Raw genomic sequence first — 25696 nt, forward strand, 5'->3', positions numbered from 1 at the left:
ACAGGTCTTGTAGGAGTGTTCTGCTGGGCTCTCATCTTTTATAAAAGATAGGTCTTCCATACACGGGACTACACTAGGTCATTGGTATTTTCTTGCGACAACTGAATTTTCAAAGCTATGGTTAAAAAAAAGGGGTCAATATTTTTCTTGCAGATGACTTAAAAAAAAAAAATCCCTGCTGCTTTAAATTCAGTGTTGTTCCAGAGCTGGCACATGGTGCATATAATCTACTAAGTAGGAGACATGCTGTTCTTCAAGGGAATTTTAAAAAATTGAACTAATCCTCTACCCTAGGGAAATACCTTCAAAATCCTCATCTCCACAAACTAGACAACAGAGGGACTGAAAAGGGAACTCTAGTGAATGTGTTGCAATACCCAGTGGCATCCTCATTAAAACCACCTGGTATTCTGAAAATTTGAATGTAGGAGACCATCCACTGCGATTTCTTTTGAATTCACTCTAATAGGAGCTGCAGCAGTTTAAGCACTCAAAGCTGAGTGGCATTTTGCCTCTCTAAAAGACAGATTTAATGAAAGAGACCAATTTGTAAAACAGTGCTTGGAGCACTGGTCTAACTGCTTCTGTGCTTTCATGAGCTCCATTCAAAGCTTCTTAAAACCAGGTCACTTATATATATCTGTCAAGATAGGATTTTAGGAACCAAAGTGTGTATATCCAGTGATCTCTTTCTTGGTTAAACTCTTCTTCCCTTTATTCAGAATTTCCTTACAGTTGTGATGGAGGTTGTGAGCCTGCAGCTGAAGCCTGAGGGTATTTAGCACTGCTTAGAACAAGATGAGAATGTCAGTTTGAAAAACAAGGCTGAACAACAGCAGTGTTAGGCTGGCACAGGTCTTAAAGGATTGATACATTTGTTCCCTCTGTCTTGTGTTGCTTTTTGTAGTGGTTTTGTTTTTGTTTTGGTTTCTTTTGCTGGCGTATTTTGGGTTTTTTGAAGTTACTTTTTGGTCATATAAATTCTTATGAAGTCCTTCAGGTCACCAGTCAGCCAGGCTGAGGATAAAAAAAAATTCGTTTTCCTTTGTTGTATTTGGATCTCTCTTGATTTCCTTGTTTTTCCCTTCTCTTAGAATTACTTGCTTTTACAGTCACTGCCCTTTTGTATATCAGGATAGATTTTGCTGGTTTTGATTACAGGGAGGAATGTAGGCGATAAATAGAGGGTTTATGTACTTCTAACACCAGGAATACTGAAATGGCTCCTCTCAAAAGACAGGGAAAACCAGCCAGTTTGGCCAGGTGCCAGGAGTTTGCAGGATTGACTGTTAAGTGACAAGCCTGAAAGGAAAATTAATGGTAGGCTGCACTCTAAAAAAGAGCATGTTGAGCCCCAGGAGAAATTCTACAGGAGCGAATTCAGCAAGGGCCATGTGCTAATGCCTCAATGCAGTTTTGCCTTTCGCTTGACTCCCCTGTCCCCACAAAGTTCTGGCATTCCCATATGGTTTGTGATCCGCATGGACTGGGCTAGCTGCCTCCGGTACTTGACCAAATGTTTTCAGGAGGGGCTTGTCTACACAAATCTGTTTGAAGGAAATCCTTCTTACGCAGTCTTTTCTGAGCCAGTTAACTCCAAGGGCCCTGACTTTTGCAGATGATGGTATTAGTTCTGTGTTTGTTCTTGTGCAAGACCATACCTGCCACTCTGGAACATACCTGCTGCTCTGGAGGCTGTAGCCAGAAGTTACAGCTGTTCATTGGTGATGAGGATGTCACTGCCCAAAAAAAGGCACTTGKTTAAGTAATAGCTTATAGTTTGTACATGGCATGCTTGACATTGCTCATGGAGTTTTCTAGATTTTTCATATGGACAACTTGCACCACTGACCTGAAGATCAAAAAACAGAACACAGACAGAGTTCTGCCTCTGAATTGCTGTGGCACTGTACAGCAGATAAGTGGCTTCCAAAAGCCCTGCTCTGCTAGAGTGCCATCCACCATTAAAACTGTGAAATACAATCGGGTTTCATATAAAGAGATTTTTATTACATAAAATACTTTTGCAATTGTGATGTGAAACAGGTTAAAGCAGAAAACAACTGGGGGCCAGAACATAGGGAAGAAATTGTCATTTTCCCAAATGGAGGAAAATCAGAATGTAAGGTGTGGGTTTTGGGTTTTTCAGTGTGCTTGGGGATAGGATGTCCTTCTACATAGATTTTTTTCCTCCTAGGCATAAAATTAGGGGGAACATTTGGTGCTAAGAAAGCTGGTTTGGTGGGAGAATACTGTAGACTTTTCTCATTTGTCTCTTGGTCTCTCCCTCATAACAATTTCAGGATTTGCCCAGTAACTGTATGTACCCAGTATATGTCAGGGGTTTCACAGTATTTAGATCCAGAGAATAACATGATTATTTTAAGTCTACCATGAAAATGGCCCTTTTTGAGCATGAGTAAGCCAAAAAGAATAACAAATGCATTATGGAAGAAGTACAKTCTCCCTCTGTTCCAGGACTGTGTCAGCCATTAAGTTTGCAGCACACAAAAAAAAAGCATCCCTGGTTCAGGAAAGTAAAAAAGTCACAGACTCCTAGGAGAAGGAGGAACGAGGCTTTCTGCCTCGTCTTGGGGCAGATTTGTCTGTCAGCAATATGTCTGCAGCACAGAGAGGTGAAGTGACTTGCAAAATTTATTCAATGCGTGTCAAGGCAAGGAGCAGTGTCACAGAGGTTGGATCAGTCACCTTGGTCCCTCTGAAGGAGCAGACCCGTGTTTCTGTGCCACTCCGGTTCCCATTTAATGAAACCATCACCAGCTGCCTTTTCTTTGCCCTTAGGTTGTGCCTCTGACCTCTCCATCTCTTGCTCACGCAAGAGATTGGGAGGTTTAGAGGGCAGCTCCACCTGGCAAATGTCACATGCCCTCTTCTAAGAGGTATGGCACCTTAGGTGACTGTCTGCCTAAGCTTTGGGCATTGAGTTACTGGTCTAGTTCACTCCCCCTCAGTCTGGTGCATCTGTCCTGGCAGYTGGGTGTCTCCCGTGTCCATCAGTCGGGTGTGCTGCAGGCTGAGAGCCGGGGAGGTGAGCGTTGCCTCTGCCTGCRCTGTCTCAGAGCTCTTGTGCCCAGCTCACCACCCTCAGGCGTGCAGCTGCATGATCAGCACTTGCTGATCAACTCCTGGTTTTCAAGGTTAAAAAAGAAAGGTAAAGAAGAAAAAAATGGTGTGTCGCTTTAACTGTAAGTGATTGCTCATGTATTTAGGGTAAGTACTTCTGTGTCTGTGCTGCCGGAGTTAAACTGGTGAAATGGTGTGGGTCATGCTGTCAGTCAGTGAAGCGTATGCCTGTTATGTAAAGGTTTTAATTACTTTCTTCATCTGTCTGCTTAGGAGTACCACGCGTCTGGCAAAATTTTGAGAAGGCTCAAGGCGTTAAAGAAAGCTCATCTAAATAAAGGAGGGTTAACGTGACATTGCAGTTACTTAATCCTGTATTGTCCTGCCATGTGACTGCAGGGACACTGAGGCGCAGCATTTCTTTTGCGTGGTGCACAGATTATGCTTTTCCGTCGTCTTCGAGAATCAGTTGCTTTGTGGAACACCATGGGAAAGAAAGAGAGGTGCAACATTCTTTTTACAGCAAGACTTCAACATGCAGTGACATTTCCAAGGTACGGTGACAAGCTCACAGACTGAAGAATGAATCAAAGGCAGTCGCTACAGTCAGCTTTTGGACTCTTACCAGAATCGAGGAGAACTACACTCTTAAGGTCAGCTACTCAAAATTAACTAGAAGTATCTGGATTTATTCAGAGCAGCTAAGCAGTTTTCTGTTTGACCTTTATCTATCAAGGTAGGTCTCAAAGCATCAAGCTAAAGTTTTGTGTCAAATATTTTTCATGTGTCAAATGTGCTGCATAGACAGTGAATACCCCGCCACTTTCTTGCACAAAGTTTGCAGTTTTAATTGTAAAGCCTTTTTCACCTTGCAGCTGAAGATCCTGACGCACTAAATCTGTTAGTGAGAAATGGATGTATACAACTTCTGGTTTCATGTCTGATTTTGAACAGGACATGCAATATGTAGATGTGCCGGATTTGTTTTTGAACGAATTTCCAAACTAGTCCTCAGACTTTCCATAAGCTGCTTTTTTTTTTTTTTCTTTTTTCCCTCCTGCGTTTGTCACACTACTCATAATGAGCAAGATTGCATTTTCATACAGAATTACTTCATTTAAACTTACCAGGACATCTTGTTAAATGGGGAAGTGATTACCCTATAGACTATGACAACAGGACATGTGAATGAAGGAAGTCTTGGAAAATACCGCTGTTCCAGGTGGCATCATGAGGACAGCCGAGAAGATGCTGGGCATGCAGAGTGCTATGGAGAAGATGAAGAGGGCAGACAGCACAGGCTGACCCCATTTGAGAAACTAATGCAGGATATGTCTCATAATGAAAAAGTGGTGAAAGAATTAACCCTGGGAAAGAGAATTGCCTTCTATCGAGTCAGAGGAGAGATAGGAAGTGGGAATTTCTCACAAGTGAAGCTTGGAATTCATTCCCTAACCAAAGGTAGGCACTATTGCATGCTGAGAGCCCTATATAAATGGCCTCCTATGGGAAGAAAGATGCTGTAAGAACATTAATTACACATATAGTGTGTGTGTATGTGTGTTTTCAATATTGAGTTAATCTATAGGCAAGGTCACACATAAATGCTGAGGGCTGGATTAGGCTTCAAAGAAACCAGAAATATTTTCTCTAGATGGCAGCTGTTAATTACAGTAGGAATTCATTGCTGCAGTTTGTGGAGTTAGCACATCTCATCCTGTGGCTCAAACACTCCACACTTTGAAGTGAGGTGTTGTGCCTCCCCTCCTACAACCTCCCCTCTTCCATCTGTTCATCTGCCCTCTTCCCTGCCCCAGCTCATGGCCTTCAGGTGATGAATGCCCAGGGCACCAGGCTGGGCATGCTCCTGCCTGCAGTCAGAGTTAGCAAGGCTTCCTTGGTTTAATCACAAATTTTAGTAGTATGGATAAAAATGTTATGGGTTACAGTAATTTTGGTGAGAAATGTGATGCCCACTTTACTGACTCATTTGCTGATGGTTCTTTACTTTAAAAAACTGGGATGGGGCTATAGGTGTGGGCTGAAGAGGTGCTGGGAAACAAGCTCTGGTATTGCCAAGCTGATGTTTTTGTTGAATTGACAGTTATTTTTCTTGTTTTAATTATAAAAAGTATCCTAGGTACTGCTTCTAGGAAGAACTAGAAGGGCTAGGTAACTGCAGTGCACACTTCAGTCACAGGTAGAGCTAAGAGCTTGTTATCAACTGTCCTGTTTCTTCTTCTGCCTTTGCCTGACAGTAATAGAAATTGTTCTTGTTCTCCATCAGGGTGACTAGTTTTCTCTGTATCTTTGTATACTACTATCTTGATTTTCTTCTCATAGCCTTCACTTTTCAGTTTGACTGACTCCCCTTCTCTTTGTCATCATAGAGATGAGAGATATGCCCCAAAACCGTAAATCGCTCTTTCAGCCCAGACTTAAGAGGGGTGAAAGCTCATAATTACCCCACAGGTACAGCAGTTGTTGCATCTGGAATCTAAATGGAAAACTGATGTGACTTAATTTTTCACACTTAAGCCTGCCTACACCCAAGGGTTGCTTTAACTGGGTGTTGAATTTTTGGTTGTGCTTGTTTCAGAAAAACATCTCTGTTCTACTTGGCCCACAACAAGTTGTTTTCTCTTCTGTGAATTTTTTTTTTCCAGAGGTAACTGTTTTGTGCTTAGTGCTGGAGGAAATGCTGCCCCTGTACTAGGAACAGGAGAAGTGGTAATGAAAGGCAGTTAGAAATTTGATCTTAATGAACTCTTTACTTGCTGAACTTACCTAGGAAACAGGTTGCTTTAGTATCTGAATAGAGCTAGAAAAAATTTGAACTTYGGTGAATACAGTTTGGACAAATGCAATACCAAAACAAAAACTTTACTTTTTCTGGAAAAGTTTCTTTTTTGACAGAAATCTCTCGAATTATTTTTCTTCTGTTTGTAACTTTTTTGGTTAGAATGTTCACTAGAAAGTATGTTAATTTATTGATGCTAGATTTGTAACTGTCATGAGGAAGGAAGAATAAAAGTTAAACATTTWCTGACTTGTCTCTGCCTGTGAGCTGATCTGTGCTCATAAAATACAGTACATGGACAGAAGAACAGGAATGTGCACATAGGCATTCATGTATACATACACACAACCACCACCACAAAGAGGATTCTGTTTTTTGCGCTTGTATTGGCAAAGAAATGATGTTCCTGCACAGTGTTAATGAGTGCAAGTCTTTTTTTAATCTGGTTAAATAAATAAAAGGCTTCTTTATTAATGCTGTTCAGGTCTCTGTGGTAGAGCGTGGTGTATGTGTCAGACTGTTGTTCAGCTCTTCAGTTACTGCCAGTTTTAAGTATGGTCTCTCTCCTTCCTGTACCAAAAAAAAAGCAACAATTTTGTTTTTTCTAATAYGAGCCTTTGTAACAATTACATATATGTGCTTTTGTGTTGCCCTTGTGAACCATTGCAGGACACAATTTCTAGAGAGAGAGGGCAAAAACTTGAGGATCATACTGGATGAGGAATGCTGTTTCCCTCACAGGGGCTATCTTTGTTGTTTAAAAAACACAGAAAAATCTTTTGTGCTATGATGTGGATGTCATGTGCCGTGGCTTGGATGGGTGCACTGTTTACTGGATAAAAAGCTGGCTGGCTGRGAGTGGTGGTGAATGGAGTAACATCCATCTTGGGACCCGTCACTAGTGGTATTCCACAGGTGACAGTATTGGGGGCCAGTCATGATTCATATCTTTGTTAATGATCTGGACGAGGAGTTGGAGTGCACCCTCAGTCAGTTTGCAGGTGACACCATGCTGGGTGTGAGTGTTGATGTGCTGGAGGGCAGGAAGGCTCTGCAGAGGGATCTGGACAGGCTGGATCCATGGGCTGAGGCCAATGGGGTGAGGTTCAACAAGGCCAAGGGCCGGGTCCTGCCCTTGGCTCACAACAACCCCAGGCAGTGCCACAGGCTGGGACAGAGGGGCTGGAAAGGACCTGGGGGTGCTGTGACAGCAGCTGAACATGAGCCAGGGTGTGCCCAGGTGGCCAAGAAGGCCAATGGCATCCTGGCCTGGATCAGCAATGGTGTGGCCAGCAGGAGCAGGGCAGGGATTGTCCCCCTGTCCTGGGCACTGCTGAGGCCACACCTCGAATCCTGTGTTTATTTGTTTTGGACCCTYTTCTACAAGAGAGACAGTGAGATGCTGGAGCGAGTCTAGACAGGGGCAACAGAGCTGGGGAAGGGTCTGGAGCACAAATCCTGTGAGGAGCAGCTGAGGGAGCTGGGGGTGTTCATCCTGGAGAAAAGGAGGCTCAGGGGTGACTTTAGCATGCTTTATAACTGCCTGAAAGAAGGTTATAGCCAGGTGGGGKTCGGTGTCTTCTTCCAGGTAGCAAGAAACAGGACAAAAGGAAATAGTCTCAGATTGTGCCAAAAAAGGTTGAKGTTTAGGCTAGACGTTAGGAAAAATGTCCACACTGAAGGGATGGTCAGGCCTTGGAATGTGCTCCACAGCGAACTGATGGAATCACCATCCCTGGAGGTATTTCAAAGTCGTGTGGATGTGCCATTTAGAGACCAGGTTTAGTGGTGGGCTTAAAGGTCTTTTCTGATTTATGGTTTTACTTGCATTGTGTTATTCAGGGGCATTGCCCRCTGTATTAACCTGAATTTTGACAGAGATGTTCTCCAGAAATCCGTGGAGTTTCTTGCTAAGAACTATTATTTTCCTAAGCCCTGTATAACCTTTATTTTACATGCCTTCAAGATGACAAAGAAGCATGAGAGCGCAGCTGAATAGAAGCATCCAGAATTTACAGCTAGTAAAGTGTCCATCTAATATGATACAAATTGCAAAAGCAGGAATGTCCAAGCACCTGGTTTGCTATCTTTTAAGCAATTTTAATTTGGTTTTGTTTGTATTTTTTTCCTTCTGCCATCATGGCATATACCATTTCTTCCTGAAATTATTTCCCAACCTTTTCCTAGTTTCTGCTGCTAAAATTTCACCTAGCACTTTTCAAACCTCAGCATATACTGCATAAAGTCAATCAAAATCTCTTTGAGTTCTTTTTGTAATTATTTTGGTAAATAAGCTGCCTGCTCAAAATGCCCTTCTGTTCACCACAGCTGCTATGCAAGARTAATAGATGGTTTGTAAACCAAGTATTGTTTGGAAGCAGAAAGGAAGAGTAAAGACAAGGAAAGTGTCAGATTTTTTGCACTCTAGGTGTRCTAGGTTTCTTTGCATATCATGCATTTACAACTGCAATGATGTAGATTTAAAGGAGCTTGATCTTGATTTATGGTGGTGTTTGAACAAGATCAGGCTCTTCAKTTCTACACCTTTTTTTCCCCTCCTCTTTCATTTTAAAACTTTGCAGGAAAACTGACCAAGAGAAAAAGTAGACTCCAGGAAATGAAAAGGAAAAAGAATTAACCTAGAAGATTTTTTTAAAGCCCAAATGTTCCCAACTTTTATGGAACAAGATGTAATTATGAAATTACATTATTAAGATTTTAAGAATTGTGAGCATTTTGTTATGCAAACATAACTTACTGCAAGCTACTGCTCTTTCCTCTTGGTTTAGGAGATTSATATGCTATGAACATGATAAGGGTCTTTCACTAGGTCAGCAGTCAGAGTGCTGCCAGCATCACAGTCATAGCTGCATTTCCTCCTGGTTCACCYCACCTCCACATCACACAGGAGGTACCTGCTGCCCTGAGGGGCTCCCTAGAAAGTGCAGAAAGTGCAGAGRGAAGCAGTGGCCAGGAAAACAGCCCTGTATTCAGCACAGGATCGTGAAAACAGGCACATCAAGGGATAATTCAGCACCTTCCACAAAAATCCTATGCRCTTCAAGCATCGGCTGCACTTCAGCAGGAGGATCTTGTGTTTGTTTGATTAAGACAGTCTTAAGGGGGAAAAACCCTACACAACCAAAAATCCTTTATTCTGAGGAATAAATAGCTGTTTTTATTGCTGTGATCCATTTTAATTTTGCTGTCCTGACATGTTATACAAAGCCACTGTAAACCCGTTTTAACCAGACTAATCCTTCAAATACCAGCTCTATTCAGAAGAGCAAAGACAAAAGCTGTAACCTACAGACTAATACAGAAACATAAGGGCAGTTGTGACTGACCTATTCATATTGCTTTGAGCTACTCTGATGATGTGGTGCAGCTGCAGATGTATTGTATGTGTTTTGTTATGCCCTTGGCACAACTGTAGATGTGCTCCAGAAAAACACAGGACTTAACAGAAGCTTTGCATTACCAGAACAGCATCTGCTAGATTTGCTGTCTTACAGGATCCCTGCGACTTACTCTTCTTCACTGCTCAGAATAAAATAGCCAAAGCCTCTAAATTCCTAAGTTTGTCTGTCTGGTCTGAAACAAAGCACCAAATTTAGCACCTGCATTAGTCTCYAAGTACCTGGCTCATCTCAGGAGCTCTAAGCTAACAACAAAAGCAAAGACTTCTTTGACCTGGATACCAAAGCACTGGATACCAAAAGCAGATGCTGTACCTTCAGACATGTTTTATTAGCCTGTCATGGTGAAGCACACCAAGGCAGCAGATGATTTGATCAGCCCTTGCAATATTCTACCAGCCTTCAGCTACCTCAGCACTGAGTAGTATGTTGTAGATAGAAAGGGGCAGGGGTTGTGTGAAAGATTGCAGGGTTTAGTAGGCCCCCGCAGCTTAGTTTATACTAATGASGTGAAATTTTATTGCTCTTTTACGAGCATTGTTGTAAATAAATAGTAGTATCATTTGTATTTATTGCATTAACAACATGGAAAAAATGTTTTTCTTCTCAGAGAAAGTTGCAATTAAGATTTTGGACAAGACAAAGCTAGACCGGAAGACTCAGCGTTTGCTATCTCGTGAGATATCCAGCATGGAAAAGTTGCACCACCCAAATATCATCAGGCTGTATGAAGTGGTGGAGACACTCTCAAAACTGCACTTGGTGATGGAGTATGCAGGAGGCGGGGAGCTCTTCACTAAAATCAGTACAGAAGGAAAGATGCTAGAAACAGAGTGTAAAATAATCTTCTCCCAGATTGTGTCTGCTGTGAAGCACATGGTAAGTTGCTCTTACACAGGCATGTTGCTCCTCACTATTCCTAGCACATTTTGTGGATGTATCTTTTGACTTTCAACAGTAGGGTTACTKTTACAAAAAATTTCATGCCCACATTTCTGAAAAGCAAAACAACTGGAGAGGAGCTGTTTTACAGGTATCTGAGAGCTTTCACATCCACCTCAAGTCACTGCCTCTCTGTAAGGCTGCCTCTGACAGCTTTTCAGAGACTGAACTGGGAACACCTGGTGGGTGGAATCATCCCTTCAGCAAGTGTTTTGTCTGCTTTAAAGTGCTGTGGGCAAAGTGAACAAAGCTTTATTTCTTCACTCACTCTATTTAAAAACACAGGATCAGTCCCTCTCCCACTTCTGGAGAGGCTGTTTAGTACTGCATACATCTGGATTGCTTATTATTGGGATACATAGGAATCTGTCACTTAAAGGCAGTCAGTTCCTGGTCCTTGCTTTGATGCAAATCTGTTAACACCCAGYGAGTCACTTGTTGCCCAGTCTTCAGTATCTACACTTAGGATGATGTTATTTGTGTAGTTCCCAAAGCATTTTGTCCAGGCAGAAAAGAAAAGGAGCAATTAAATTACTTCGGTACATCTCATCTAAACCTTGCAGAGTAATGGTAGCTCCTTGGAAAAAAAAACCCCAAAACAAAACAAAAACAAAACAAAACAAACAAACAAAAAAACCACAAAAAAACCCAAAATCAAACCACAAAAAAAACTCAAAAAAAACCCTCACCCACGGAGAATTGTTACACGAGTTTGAGATGTGGCATTGGTTAAAGTTTGCTCAGGGTGCCCTCCCGTGGGGATATGTTATCCTGCCATGTAAAGTTTCTGGCCAAGTCAGAAACAATGATGCTCCCAGATCAGACATCTAGAAACTTCATTACATGCAAATTTTATGTATTTTGATGAAATTATCCTGTGTGCCTTAAGTGGTGGATTAGCTTCAACACCTGATCCACAGGACACGTATCCTGCAGCTACAGGAACTGAATTTACATTTCAAAATTGCACCACATCTATTTCTTAAAATTAATTACAGGCTATTGAGCTGGCCAACTTTTCACTTGTACAGAAAGACTTCTGCACATTTCACTTTTACTAAACCATCACATCCAGGCTACACAAAAAAAATCCCATCTCACTGCTGCCAGTCCACAAGGACAGAGGCTCCCTGGCTGTTACTAGTGACAGTTGCAGTAGGATGCCAAAGGGTTTCATTATTGCCTCCAGGTACTCCCACCTTACTCCAAAGGACAGGGCAGAGAGTGCTTACCCATTCCTTTTAGTTATTTGAAAGATGAGGCTAACTCTTACCTAATCAAGACCAGTGTGTCATGACTAAGCAGAGCAAATTCAGTTTGAGTCCTCAGCTAATACTGACATTTGCAAGGGAAAAAAGTAGAAATATGTAYTTGAGATTTCTAAAACTAGACGACAGTAAACCTAGTTGTCCTAGGCAACATGAGGCACGAGTCTGTGGTCCTCCATAGTCCTGTCCTGCCACCACCAGTTCCTCACAGGACATTTGATCACAGAATGTAATTCTAGTAACTTTCTTTATCTATGATTATGTTAAATTGGTCAACTAAATGTTTACATYTGTAAGTTACATATAGTAACTGCAAAAACAAGTGTTGTGAGCCCTAAAAAAATACAGWTTTTGCACATGAAGGTGTCTAGTCTTGTAGGATTAGCCATGCTGCCTTACTCATGAAAATAACGAGATGACACTGCTATGCTTAAAAACTCCCATTCTACTTCYTCTCTCCCTGCTCAATTGTTTTGATATCATTAGAGAATTGAGTTAATTTGTTTAATATGAATGTTTAATTCATTGCAATACTGGTTTCTGACTTTGCCCARGATAACTCCCCTTTTCCCACAGGGTAATGAATCAATTAAGGGCAGCCATTGAGAACTTTCCTAGGGACAAATCAATACCAACTTTTCCTCTTCTTCCACAGCATGACAATAATATCATTCACCGGGACCTGAAAGCGGAAAATGTCTTCTACACCAGTAACACCTGTGTTAAGGTGGGAGACTTTGGATTCAGCACAATCAGTAAAAGAGATGAAACTTTAAAAACTTTCTGTGGCTCTCCTCCTTACGCTGCGCCTGAACTCTTCCGGGATGAAAACTATATTGGCATCTACGTGGACATCTGGGCACTGGGAATCCTCTTATACTTCATGATGACAGGTAGCATGCCATTTAGGGCAGATACAGTAGGCAAACTGAAAAAGTGCATTCTTGAAGGGACATACACTTTGCCTCCCTGCCTCTCAGAAAATTGCCAGAAATTGATAAAAGGAGTACTTCAGCCAGTACCAACCAAGCGATACTCTGTCAAACTGATTATGAACAGTGAATGGATGCAAGGAATACAATTCCCCAAACCTTTACAGACATTTAAACTGGATCCAAAGTATTTATCAGACATCAGTACACTGAAAGAAGAAGAAATGGAAGTGAAAAATATTCTGGAGGATCTGGGAATTACAGAACAGCACATCCAAAACAACAGGGGAAGAGATGCACGCAGCTCAATAACAGGGGTCTACAGAATTGTGTTGCACAGAGTACAGAAGAAAAGAGCACTTGAATCTGTTCCTATCATGTCCCATCCAGATCCCAAAGAAGATGACTCAAGGAATGGAATCAATTCTTACAATGGGATTAAGCACACTTCCAAGCTATGTTCTATTTTATAAAATTGCACCGCAAGCTTTATGCTCAGCACATTTGACAAAAGGGGATTATTTACTTAAGTTCTAGTGTTACTTTTTTTTTTTTTTTTTTTTTTTTCTTTTTTTTTTTTATTTTTTTTTTTTTTTGGTTTTTTTTTTTTTTTTTTTTTTTTTTTTTTTTTTTTTTTTTTTTGTTATTTCTGAATAAACCAAAAATGCCTCATTTTCTTTGCATTTCTCAAGTGACAGTGAAGTGCTTAAATACAGAGCTCTTGTGCATTTTTTGACCATTTCTCCAGACACCTGGAGAAGTGTAAGAACTCACTATCTGAAAGAAGCATAAGTGAAGGGGATCTTTAATAAACACCATGCTACTGCACTTAACTGGTTTGGGAGATATTCATACAGGCATGTAACAGGTAACTTCTGAAAAGCTGTACCTAAACCTAACACAACTTTAGCACTGCAAACCGGGACACTTTTTGCAGAGGATTATATTTAACCAAAGACTAGACCATAATCTAAACAACTTCAAATTCTTCTTTTAAACTTCATCAAATTAGACAAGTTAATTAAAAAAAAATAATTTTATTTTCTTTCAAGAAACAGCAAAGCTGTTGTTGGCTGCAGTTCCCAACTTGTCATGATTCCAAAAGACAAATTAGGATTCAGAACTTTAACTCTGCACGTGTGGATGCCTGACTGGTTGGGCTATCATCAATTACCCTTCTGTTGCCTTCCACTACTTGCATGATTCTGCCAGTCTGGAACTGCTTGGACACCAGCTGCACAATAAAGATTAAAGCATACTCCAAAACCTATGTAGTTCTTGAGTTCYTGCTTTAGCCTGTATTATCAGTAGCTGAATGCAAATAGTAGCAAAATCTGCGTATATCCTGAGCGGTACAGGCTTATGCTCACTCCTGCCATCCTGGTTTGGCAACCAAAGCTGGCACAAAGCTGATTTTGACACTTGACCACTGCAAGTTAAAAACTGGACAGTCAGACAACTCCAGTTGTTCTGAGCATCACCAAAATGCAGATGCTCCAATTTTCAGTTGTAAGTGCTTATTCTATACTTACATCTTCAACAGCATCAATTCCAGTGCAAAGGACAAGTGTGGTAGCTGTTCTCTGAACAGGGACAGCTGACACGCTAAGCAAAGAGGTAGAACCTATGAGTTTAGTTAAGATCCCCAGTACAAGGTGTCCACAGACACAGATGGTGCTTTCACATTTACAGGCAGGATGCTTTAACTCATCACTATAACATGACTATAACTATAACTATGTCATGTTATAACACTGATGAGACAATCAGTTAACTTTAGGAGTAATTCATAGATATGACCAACAGAATGACTCTGAAAAGCCACCCATGGAAAACAGGACTCAGTGAGGCTGTGGTATGTACAAAACAAGAACTAAGCCACTGTCACAGATTTTCTGAGAGGAATAAAACAATACCACTTTTATAAAGCAGTAATTAACTCCATTCCGTAAAGTGGGTATTAATTCTTCCACTATGAAGTTTCTATAAAAAACATTTTAAGTTATCTTGGAAAATGGCCCTGATCAAATTGTTTCATACAGCCTAAGCAACTCTTTCCACTGTGATAACAGAATGACAYGAAGAAGAAAGATGCAGAACGTCCACACAGCTTGTGTTACCCACAACTTTGGGTTTAACAGAGACAGTTTCCTYTTTCTTTCCTGTCAAAGAAAATGAAATCCATTCTAAAAACCCAACCCAACAACAAGTCAGCACTACTCCAACAGGTTTCATATATCTCAAACTTTATTTTAATAAAGGGTCAGCCTCACAGACCTGTGAAGTCTGTGCCAGTAGCTCGCTTCTTGGCTTGTCCACTGCCAGCAATGGACTTTGTTCCATGACAGTTTGTTTTACAGGTGCCAAGGTTAAGTTTCATGAGGGCAACCTAAACCAAAATACTTGCAAACACTACCATCATGCATTGCTCCATCATTTTCAGCAGAACAAACAGATTAGTAATCATCAATTTATAATAAACAACTATTTTACCAAGGCTTGACTGTACAAATACAGCAAGTTATCAAATCCTAGTGAGTGACAGATAATACAAACACTTCATTACACACACAAAAAATTGTAATTAACAGAGAAATCATTTTTGCTACTTTATATTAGATAATGTAGCTTTGTAGAATTAGCGCAGAAATAAATTCAATGAAACTTCAATCTGTACATTAGCTCAACTTAAATATATATATATATATGTATGTGTGTATATATATATATATTACAAGCTTAAAAGGCTCATATCATAGTTCATTTCCAATCTGGGCTTTAAAAATCTACCAGAATGGACTCCCCATAACCACTGTATATCTATCTACTACTTGCAAAATGGATAGCTTTAGCTTGCATGTTGCGGGAGGGGGAAAAGAAATAAAAGACTCCACTCCTACAGTATTACCAAGTGAGAAGGACTTCAAAGTACAAAGCCAGATTCAAAGCCAGGAAAAGTCTTTTGGAAATGTATTATTTATAGGCAAAAAATAGGCCAGAGTTCCGGACAAAGTGATGAAGATCACTCTCTTCCTCCGTCTGCCAATTAAAAGAGTGCCACAATATCAGCACGTTTTATTTGAAAATTCTGCTGTCTTGGATACTTCTACTAAACAACCCATCATGGTGGCAAATCAATGATCCCACTGTTCTAGAAGAAAATATTCACTACCTTCCTTCATCTTTCTTCCCCGGCTCCTGTAACTTACAATACAGGTATAAAACAAATAAGATGTTAGGAGGAATTACATAGCAACTAACACAGTGGATCACAGAGTTTCTAAGAAAACCACTTGTCAGCCTAGCCATTCTTGATCCAGTCACTTTGACAAGGAAGAGAGATTCTATTCCAGCAATGGATGTTCTTGGTTCTATGCCTCTCCCAAAGCAATGGGGTGATGGGAGGCAGACTGGGAGACGAAAAGGAAGGTGATAAAGTGAAAGAGAATTGCAGTATTCAGAAGGTCGACTGCTTATTGTCAAGGCACTCAGAACCCTCACATTAAAAGCTAGGACTATTTTGCACACACTTGAGTACTAGTAGAAGTTAACAGTGTAAGTTTCAAGTCATTTTACATGGAAGCGCAGGCAGAAGATTCCTTTTTTTTTTGTGTATGAAGACCTTGTAATAGACTACAGCTACTTCTCAGCAATTAAAAAAGTTCAGACATGTTAAGGAATCCCCACAGCACCTGGCAAGTCCCTCTATCTCCAATATACTCCTGATTTTGGTGTTCTGAAAATACTATAAAATCAGCAAACCATATTATGATTTTTCTGAGGAGCTTAAACAGATTTTTCATGCTCCAGTTAAGTAGTACTGTACACTGAAACATCAGTGTTACTGCAATCCTTTTTCTCTCTCTCTCACCCTGCCCTCACACCTCGTTTCTTTCCCCACCTCACAGAGGTATCTTAATGCTCCCCATTGGAAATGGCGACAGTAACGCCTTCAGATTCTGTTGTTGCAGGGATTCTTGGCACTTTCTTAGCAGGGCTTGGGATGTGCTAAGAAGAAGGGAAAAAAAACATTAAATACAGTTTTCTAGTTCACAGACATTCATAATTCATGGCTAGTCCAACTCTCAAACAACATTCATGCTATACTGGACGGCTTGGCCTTAAGTCAATCAAATTGGTCATGCTTCATGCAAATAGATTGTGTGAGAGAGAATAGCCAGTTTGTTCTTCTTTCATTCTTGTGCAGTTTCGTTCTTTTTATGATGAAATGTAGTTTTTAAAATCACATGTTCAACTTTTTACTTCTGGCTTGTATGTTACACATGTTAACAAAGTATTGAATGTAACTCGTAAAACCACTTCCTCTTAACATACATGCACATGCTAAGACAAACATGTAAATGGTTCACCATTTACATCAAACTTTAAAAGAGTGCCGAGTGTTCACCTCATGAACAATGCCTGGGTGGACAACTCCAACTCTTGCTTCCAGAGGTCCATCAGTCATGAGTGGGCGCCGGGCATAAGTTCTCCTGTGCTTTTCATCCACACGCACAAGGTACCATGTTCCTTCAAAGAGATCCTCAACTGAACACTGTGGAATATAATTGGCTGTAAAAAAGGGAGTAGTAACACACTGTTAGTTATTTCCTGGAAAAAGTTTTAACCAACATAGGCCTTTGCAGACTGGATGCACTAAGACATAAAAAACCAAACCAGCATTTCTACTTCTTATTGGGCCATATGAACAAAAGTTACTCAGAAGCAGAAAAGGTTGGACATTTTCCTTTATTCTACACCCTGATCATTTTAAGTCAGGTGGATTAGAGATAATCATTCCTAGTCCTAGAGCAAAATGCTTTATATTTATTAAGTTCTTACCCAAATGATGCGTTTCCTGTCTGAGTTTCATGTTTTCAGCAAAGACATCAGGTGCAATACACTTTCTTGAGTCAAGTCTTGTTTTGAGATCAGAAAGGCTGGCAGTTATTTTGTCCAGTGCAGAACCTGCAATAGGGAACCATCATGTAAGTTAGAGCCAGTACTCAGAAATGCTCACTAGCATGTGAACATTTCAACCCATTCAAAGTACCTTTAATAGAATCCCAAGTATTAGTMATTTAAAAATATTCCCAATTACCAACTCAAAGCATTTAACAGAGTTTGAAGAATATTATTTACTTGTTCAAGGAGACATTTAAACACTCCTTGGAGCTGGACATTCTCAGTGTGGCACTGCTGTCATTAGGCACTGCCCTGCAGGTTTACTTATGCTAGTGGGTTGTGTAACAAGGAACCGAGAGCCAGCTGTGCAAGGCAACATCACCTCCTGTCACTCACCAGGAGTGGCATCCTGTGTGACCCTGATAGAATACAGGGTAGCAGCAAAACCAGAGCCATATGAGAACACGCTGATTCTCTGTCCTGCAAGCTGCTCTGGGGAGTACCTGCAAATCATACAACAGCTTTTTAAAACCAGAATTAAGCCAAAGTGACTGTTTTAAATAACTAGAAACTGCAGCTAGCTTAGGAAAAGCAGTCAGCAAATTATTTTGTCTCTAATACACATTTAGAATGCTATGTGCATAAACACTGACTTTTAAAAACACAAATTCAAATACTGCTGTTACGAGTTCCAAAGCTGCCTAGAGAAAAACAYGCCTAAGAAATGTCCAGAATATGATGAAGGCAGCCAGATTTCATTCTTAAGCAGTTCTAAAGTATAAAATGAATAAAAAATATTGGAATGGAATATCAGAATAAAGAAAAATGGACAAAAAAAAAAAGCAACAAAAAAGAAAACAGGAGGAGTGGTTTAATATAAACATAATGGGATTTTGCAAATGACCGTAATTGAAAAAATATCACATTAATTAAATGCTAATTTAATTTGGCTTTGTTTATTGTAGTAAGACAGAGCAGACATCCTGATTTTCTTTTCCACTTCAGGAGTGCTTCTAGGGGAAGGGATGGGGGAAAACTGGYGCTCAGAAGAGACGCCACCTTRCAAGTAAGATTCTACTTTGGAACACTGGAAGCAGCTGTTTTGGGTCAGCTTCTGACATAGACATTTTCAACCTGCTTGTCACTTGAACTGAATAAGTGTGCAGAATAGTCTTTTAACTTTAGTTTTTCTCCTTAAGGCATTGTCATAGGAAAAGGTTTGCTAAACAATGCTTTTAAAAATGACTTTCTGAAATGAAAACCTTTTATGACCTTATAAATAAACAGCTTTTTTTCAATTTCATGCTTACTGGGCCAGAAGAGAGGCAAGGCAACCGTACACTGAAGGGGTATACATATTTCCATTCTGATTGGATACAAGTAATGAAGCTTTGGTTTTCTGATTGAAGAGCTCTGCACTGGCTTTCATAAAAGCTTTTTCCACATCTCTGTCAAAGTATGTATCTTCAAGTTTTATATCCCTATTCAAAAGAGAAGAAAAAAGAAAGGAAGTTCAAAAGCAGTGACTAAAATAGCAGAAAGCAAAAACCACCTGGGATGTGTAACAGATTAGGTTTAGGTGAATAAGGAAGACAGCAGCCATTCTCACCTGAAAGCTTCCAGACCACTGAAAACACCATTTGCTGTTTCTGGGTTCTGGTCACTGAGAAAGTCATTCAGCAAGAGTCTAGCCACAGATTTCTGTACCAGTTTACAGTAGGGAGAATGGAAGATCATGAATCCAAAGTCATTCAAGGTGAAACGTCTGTCTGTCCCCTCTGGAAGTGGCAGAAGTGTTGTGTTACAACCTATGTTTAGTACTTACTTCGGTTATGGAAATAAAGCAGAGAGCTGGCAGGACACCAATCATGGTAACATGTTGGCATAGAGGAGACACAAACATACAAGTAACACTAAGTACTGCTGTCAAGTGCACTTAAAACACTCCACTGCTTCATTTAAGTCTTTTTTTAACTACCTTTTGCATCAGCTAAAAATGTTTGCTCTTATTCTAAAAAAAAAGCTGTGTTTAACAGAATCTCTGTATTCCTATCCAGTATTTTGACAKAATAATCTATTTAATTTGCTTCTCTTCCCACCTCTGCCTCTTAATGTAATTGAAGCAATTACTAAACATACTGGGTTAAAAAAACAATCAGTATGATTATAACATTCAAAGATTAACCTAAATTTCTTAATACCCTGGATGGAGGTGGGTAATAGCATGCTTTTAACCAAGGTGTTATATGTTACACCAACAAATGCCTGCAGACACTACTGCTGACAGACTGTCAGGAACTTAGCCGTGCCAGAACAGAAATAAATTATTTGTACATGAGAGGGCAAATATTTCAGTTGCTTCAGAACATGCAAACATGAAGCGACCCATAGACTAGTCATTAGATTAGATACTAAAACTTGAAGATACACTGTCTGTGTAGTAACACACTCCAGCATTTGTCAGTCTTGCAGTACCATCAGGAGAGGCTACTTACCCTTCTGCCACTGGGCGTGGATTTTGTTGCGATAGACAGTGTAGCAGCGGTCTAATGCACTGAGGTAGCACTGTATGGAGAGCTTGCCATCCACTACAGGGTATTCAGAGACCATGTCTGGTTTATAGAAGTCATATGCATGCTGCATGTGGGTTCCACGCAACCCTGGTGGACAGAAATAAACAGAAAAGTTAAAAATTACTTTATTCAGCTGCTTCAAGTCAACTGGCATGCATCAGTTGGCATACATGGGGAAACAAGCAGTTTTGGCCCCAGTCAAGCAGTTTTTCATAGCATTTCAGGCCTCTTAAAGGAAGGCTTCACACAGTTTTCAATTGCCAGTAAAGTACAGTAGGACACTGCATGACAAACACAAGCAAGAAAGAATTGTCATCATACTGTCCTGGAAGTAGAATGTTGTGTTATTCAGCTCTAGTACACTCTATCAATTTTACTGGGGAATCATCAAGAAAATTAATATATAGGAGCATCTCTAGTTATTACCTGTTGTGTCCTGTAACAGGTCTTGGCTGAACTAGCCCAAAGCCAGAGGAGACAAAGATCAATTTCTGACATTAGTGGGAGTTAATCCACCACTCCAGCAAGGTACAAAAACCAGGAAAGTGGCTTCAGAACAAATGCAGTTATCTGACTTGAACAGTTTATGTTCYCCCACAGGACTAACCTCTCTCAAAAATCAGTGGTGCATTTGGGCCAACSAGCATTGCAACAGCACCAGCTCCCCCTGTGGGCCTGGCATTTCCAGAGGCATACACAGCAATGTCTCCAGCCACCACGAGGGCATAGCGTCCTGGGAAAAACACACAGAAAAAACAGTGAGAAGGAGCCACAAGTCTGGCACATCTTAACATCCATCACAATGTTTCAACTTTGGTTATTGAGATGACACTGAAATTAAAGGGCTCAACAATCCTGACTTTTCCTTCACATTTCAACTGGCAAACACCAGAATTGACAGAAGACCTCTACATTAGCAACGATGTAATTATTCTTCACACTGAACTAATGGGAAATGCCCAAGGTATTTAAGAAAAATACTTCAGAAGAGAAAAACAGTTTACCCTCTGGGTTTCATATGGTTAAACATGAACATTATCATTGTAAGGCAGACTGATGTAAGGATGATGTAACTTTTCAAGAAAACAGTTTTGACTTACCATCCCAGGAACTGGACTCAATCCAGTTAATAGCATTAAAAAGAGCAGCAGTGCCTCCATAGCATGCATTGGTAGTGTCAATTCCTTCTACATCTGTATTACCAGACTCTTCAAAAAGCTGCATCAGGACAGTCTTCACAGATTTGGATTTATCAATTATGGTCTCCGTTCCAACTTCTAATCTCCCGATACAATCATAGGAAAGGTTGTTCCTCTCCATGAGCTTCTGAACCACAGTCAAGCAGAGGGAATTGATATCCTCCCGGTCAGAGCAGAACCCCATCCTTGCCTGGCCTAGCCCAATGGTGTACTTCCCAGCATCCACGCCATCATACTTCTCCAGCTCTGTCTGGTCAACATACTGGGAGGGAAAATATATTTCCAGTGCCACAATTCCCACATCTTTGGGCCAACAGGATTCAGCATTCACTGGAAGAGACCCAGGCATTGTGGTAGATCTTTAAGAAAAAACAAGAAAACCACAAGATTTATTCACATTCTCTTAGAGGGCACTCACTTTGTTTCTGTAAGTCTATAGGAAAAGTTGTGCTGTATGTACTCTATGAGGTCATTTGCAGAATGCAAATCTTTGCCTCTGGTGAAGCTTCGGTCCAAGCATACTGTAAACATCATTAGAGTTTCATAAGATTTTTTTTTTTATAAGAATTTTTTTTATTAAGTGAAAATATGCCCTGCAGATGAACAGATGTAGGTTAAGCCCAAGCTATCTCGCTAAAGCAAAACACACACTTACCAAGTATTAAGTGTTTGAGAAATTGTTGTTCTTACTACTGCTTATGTCTCAGTTTTACATATAACCAAACTAGAAACATTGCACGTTTTTATTAGCGCTGCTAGTTGAAAGCTCTAAGGAATCACCATCTTAACACCACCAGGACTCCTCTAAACCATTTTTCTTTTTAAACAAAATGACATAGATCACTTTCTTTCATTTATACTTGCAACAAGGSAGTATTAATTCTGTGTGGAGTTTGGGTTTTGGTTTTTTTTAGGGGGAGGGGTGTTAGTGTTCATTTTGGCGTTTTTTTGGTTGGGTTTTTTTGATTTGTTAGCTTTAGACGTACTCTATTTACACATTCCAGAACACTGAGCTCCTAACACCAAGCCTAGAGAACGATTTCACGGGCTGACATGAACAGTGCTCTCCCTGATAGGCCGAGTTTCCTTATTCTAACCCAAAAACCTTCCTGTCACCGCGCCTGAGCATTTACCACCCCAAGGACATACTACACCCTATTACTTAAACCCTACCTCAATTACACGGCCCGGCATCATCCTCCTTGGCTTAGATCCTTAGAGGGCACTCCCTTCCGTGCCCAGCTCCAACCATCGCCGCACTGACCTCACCCGGCTTCTTCCAGAAGCCAGGACCAGCTGCATAGAGGGACGAAGAACGGCCCCACAGCGCACTRCGCGGTTTTAAGCAAAACAACCCATTTCGCCTTGTTTGGTATCCCCTGCTGCCGTCCCCCCACACACCTCAAGGTTAAGCATAACCCGCTCGGAAGCCGKGTAGAAGCCGCGGGAATGGACGCAAAGGGGTCCCAGCGCGGCCCACCCGCAGGACATGCCCAGCACAGCGAGGAGCCCGGGCGCCATCCCGCTGTCCCACCTCTGCCCCTCAGCCGCCGCGGCTCCCGGCTCTTACACGCTGCGGAATCCCATGGCCGGCTCCTGCCGGCTGCGCATGCGCGCCGCGGGCACTGCGCCTGCGCCACGAGCCGCCACGCCCGCCCAGCGCGGGGAGGGGAGGGACGGGCAGGGCGGGGACAGCGCCTTTGGCTTCRGCGCCTCGCACCAGGTAAAAACCCCGCCAGGAAATAAAACTGGATTCTCCAGCACCCAAAATCCCGGGTTTTGGGAGGCTTCCTGTGTAGTTTTGGTTTTGTTTGTTTTTGATCTTGGACGATCCCTCCGCACCTCACATCTGTTTGCACAGTGGAGTGGTGCCATATTTCCGTATCTTGCTTTAAAGGATACGGATTTTAAAAAAAAACCAAAACAAACAACCCACAAACTGCTGGATGAGCAAAACCGTCATTATTGCCGCCTCCTGGAAGTTGTCGGGCAGGATTATGGATTTGTTATGGCACAGCAACAGGCTGCTGCTGTTAGTGGAGTGGCCATTACTGATTTGTTAAAGCCACAGCCAGGGGAGCGAATGTGCTGGTCCAGAGAGCCCCCAGGAACTGCGGGAAGCAAGGACATGTCCCCTCTCCGCAGCACCGTGAACAAGTCACACACACGGCTTGGGAGCAGTGCTGGGGTCCAAAACTTGGCTCCAAGAGCTGTGTTTAATCCCAAAGCTGTACAGGCACTAAAGGGAAAGAGAATGCTTTTTGGCTCCCATATAAGTGTAGACACATACCCACAGAGAGATCCCAAGATACCAGCTGGGAACGGGGCTTTGGGGGTCCAGCTCTCTTTCTGGCACAAAACACCTCATTTCTTTGAAAAAGAAAATACCAGATCATCTGTGTCTGAGYGCAACAGTGAGGGTGAGCTGAGTTACCGAGAGCAGAGCTCACTCCTGCTCCAAGGGCCAGAAAGCTGAAAGTTGGAGGCTGCAGAGAATCTCAAGAGGCCTAATTTTATTTAAGGTTTATACAAAAATAATTGAATGGTTTGGGTTGGAAGGGTCCCTATAGACAGTCTCGTTCCAACTCCCCTGCCATGGGCAGGGATACCTTCTACTAGACCAGATTGCTCAATGTATCCAGCCTGGCTTTAAACACCTACAGGGATGGGGCATCCCCAGCATCTCTGGGCAACCTGTGCCAYTGCGTCACCATCCTCACAGTAAGAAATTTCTTACTCATACCTAATATAAATCTACTTGCTTTCAGTTTGAAACCATTTCCTCTTATCTTGTCACTACGTGCTCTTGCAAGAAGGCCCTCTCCCTCAATTTTTAATAAGCTCCCTCTACRTACTGAAAGGGTGCAGCAAGGTCTCTCTGAAGCCTGCATGCAGCATGTAATAGAMTTGATGTGTAATGGCCATGGAAGAACAGTGGCTTTTAGCCAGGCAGTGAATTACTGAGAAAAATCAGTATSCTAAAATGAATTGCTGTTGGTGAGAGCTGAGGAAAACCGGCGTGTTCTGTGCTTGCTCCTTAAGAGAACTCTGGCATCACTATTCAAGTGATACTACTTCCTGCAGGACTCTCATCAGAAAACTTTATGCAGAACACAAGTAAAGGGAGTGTGTTTCTGTTGTGTTCCCAGGCACACTAAATACCAAACTCACCAGTCACACCTAACAGGGTGGCAGTCTGCACTGCCATGAGAAGCACTGCTTTGTAAGCATTCTCTGACCACTGAAGGAAATGGAATGTATGACATCTTGAGTCAGTCAGTCATTACAGCAAAAAAAAAAAGTTGTTTACTTGGTGTAAAATAGACAGTCTTTTGTCTCCTGGTCAAACCACAAACAACATCCTATCACTGAGTTTTTACTGAAAATGAAAACTTTCTCAGAAGTATGATTTCTTCAAAAAAACAAACCAAAGAACTCCAAATGCTTTGATTTATAGAAATGAGAAACCTGCTTTGTTTTGTGTCTCCTTATGGTTCTGCTGGGAATGAACACGCAGCATAAGACAAGCTGTTTCTTTCTGCTAGTATTACCAGAAACACATTCTCTCATAACAACTGGTGGTATTCATTGTCTTTCTTGGATATTTGAGCATATTATGCCAATAATTTGACTCTTGTTATTTCCTGCCTAAATTTTTTATTCTAATGGAACACTTACTCAAAGGTAGAAAGTAAGTCCCGGCCTCGTTTGCTAAAAGCGATGCCTTTGGCTCAAGAGGGCCAGTGGGACGGGCTGTGCCCGTGGCAGCCCCGGCTGTGACATCACCGACTTGTCCCCGCACGGGCCCGCAGGTGACACTCGCGCGCACGAGCCCCGTGCCGCCACCAGAGGTCGCAGTGTCCGCYCGGACCGCGGCCACATCCCCGCGGGACGCTCCTCTCCGGGCTCCGGGATGGGCCACTCCGGGCATCCCCGCGGGACGCTCGCTCACCTGAGGACACCGGACACGGAAAACTGCGCAGAGCCCCCGACCGCGGGACAGAACCTTGGACGGAGCCTTGCGGCCCCACCCGCCAGGATGGCGGCACATCGGAGCACGGGGCTCCGTCACAGCACGGGTGGGCGCCGGGATGCCCACACCCCTGCGGCAAACGCCACCAGGAAATAAGGGCGGCATCCCTCGGGACAGCACCCGGCTGCCTCTGCCTGCGCGACGGGAGGTGGCGTGGGCAGGGGAACACCCTCGCTCCGCCTTTCCCGGCTTGGGAGGGCGACGCTATCGCGACAGTGAGAGGCAATTAAAGGACACACCGAGGGCTTCTCGGTGGCCTCAGAGGCGGGGGCAGAGCCCGGCGGAGCCCCGCAGCAGCCGCACACCGCACCTCACGGAGCCGGGGGCCTCCTCCGGGACAGGACGGGGGGCAGCGGCCGGGACCCCCATCCCGGGATGCGGTTCTTTGGGGAGGCACTCCGTTGCCCGGGCAGTGACCGTCGCCCGCTGCGCCGCCCCACGGGCCGGGATGTTCCGGACACCAGCCAGGGGTGGTGGGGTGATACCTAAGTTAAGACATCCTAACACGCCTTTTGGGGGTATTTTTTATCCTTTTTTTCCT

At 42.2% G+C, this 25696-nt stretch overlaps 2 protein-coding genes across 5 annotated transcripts in view; one reads left to right on the forward strand and one right to left on the reverse strand.

The window, feature by feature from the left end:
* The first annotated feature begins 2205 nt into the window (after positions 1-2205).
* Positions 2206-12998, forward strand: NIM1K (NIM1 serine/threonine protein kinase). 2 transcript variants are annotated; one of them, XM_057364740.1, is made up of 4 exons: positions 2206-3737; positions 4307-4545; positions 9914-10182; positions 12169-12998. In XM_057364740.1, exons 1-4 carry the CDS (start codon positions 3667-3669, stop codon positions 12916-12918), a joined length of 1329 nt encoding a protein of 442 aa, XP_057220723.1. In that variant the 5' UTR covers positions 2206-3666; the 3' UTR covers positions 12919-12998. The 2 variants fall into 2 exon arrangements, with proteins under 2 accessions (XP_057220723.1, XP_057220722.1); XM_057364739.1 differs by having other exon boundaries at positions 2206-4545.
* HMGCS1 (3-hydroxy-3-methylglutaryl-CoA synthase 1) overlaps positions 6271-25696 on the reverse strand; it is a 19755-nt gene continuing 329 nt past the window's right edge. The window contains exons 1-10 of one of the 3 annotated variants that reach the window (XM_057364738.1): positions 22657-22722; positions 21024-21481; positions 20531-20656; positions 19846-20010; positions 18960-19128; positions 18661-18831; positions 17747-17853; positions 17288-17413; positions 16854-17017; positions 14675-16453 (exon numbers count right to left, since the gene is read on the reverse strand). In XM_057364738.1, the coding sequence (XP_057220721.1) occupies positions 16361-16453; positions 16854-17017; positions 17288-17413; positions 17747-17853; positions 18661-18831; positions 18960-19128; positions 19846-20010; positions 20531-20656; positions 21024-21471 (1569 nt within the window). In that variant the 5' untranslated portion in view covers positions 21472-21481; positions 22657-22722 and the 3' untranslated portion in view covers positions 14675-16360. Of the gene's footprint in view, positions 6455-14674; positions 16454-16853; positions 17018-17287; positions 17414-17746; positions 17854-18660; positions 18832-18959; positions 19129-19845; positions 20011-20530; positions 20657-21023; positions 21482-22656; positions 22723-25696 lie in introns of those variants that run through there. The other 2 variants (XM_057364736.1, XM_057364737.1) reach the window with 2 other exon arrangements.

The sequence above is a fragment of the Malurus melanocephalus genome, unplaced genomic scaffold (genome assembly GCF_030028575.1).
Source record: "Malurus melanocephalus ecotype Western Australia unplaced genomic scaffold, MMel_1.1 scaffold_41, whole genome shotgun sequence".
NCBI lineage: Eukaryota > Metazoa > Chordata > Aves > Passeriformes > Maluridae > Malurus > Malurus melanocephalus.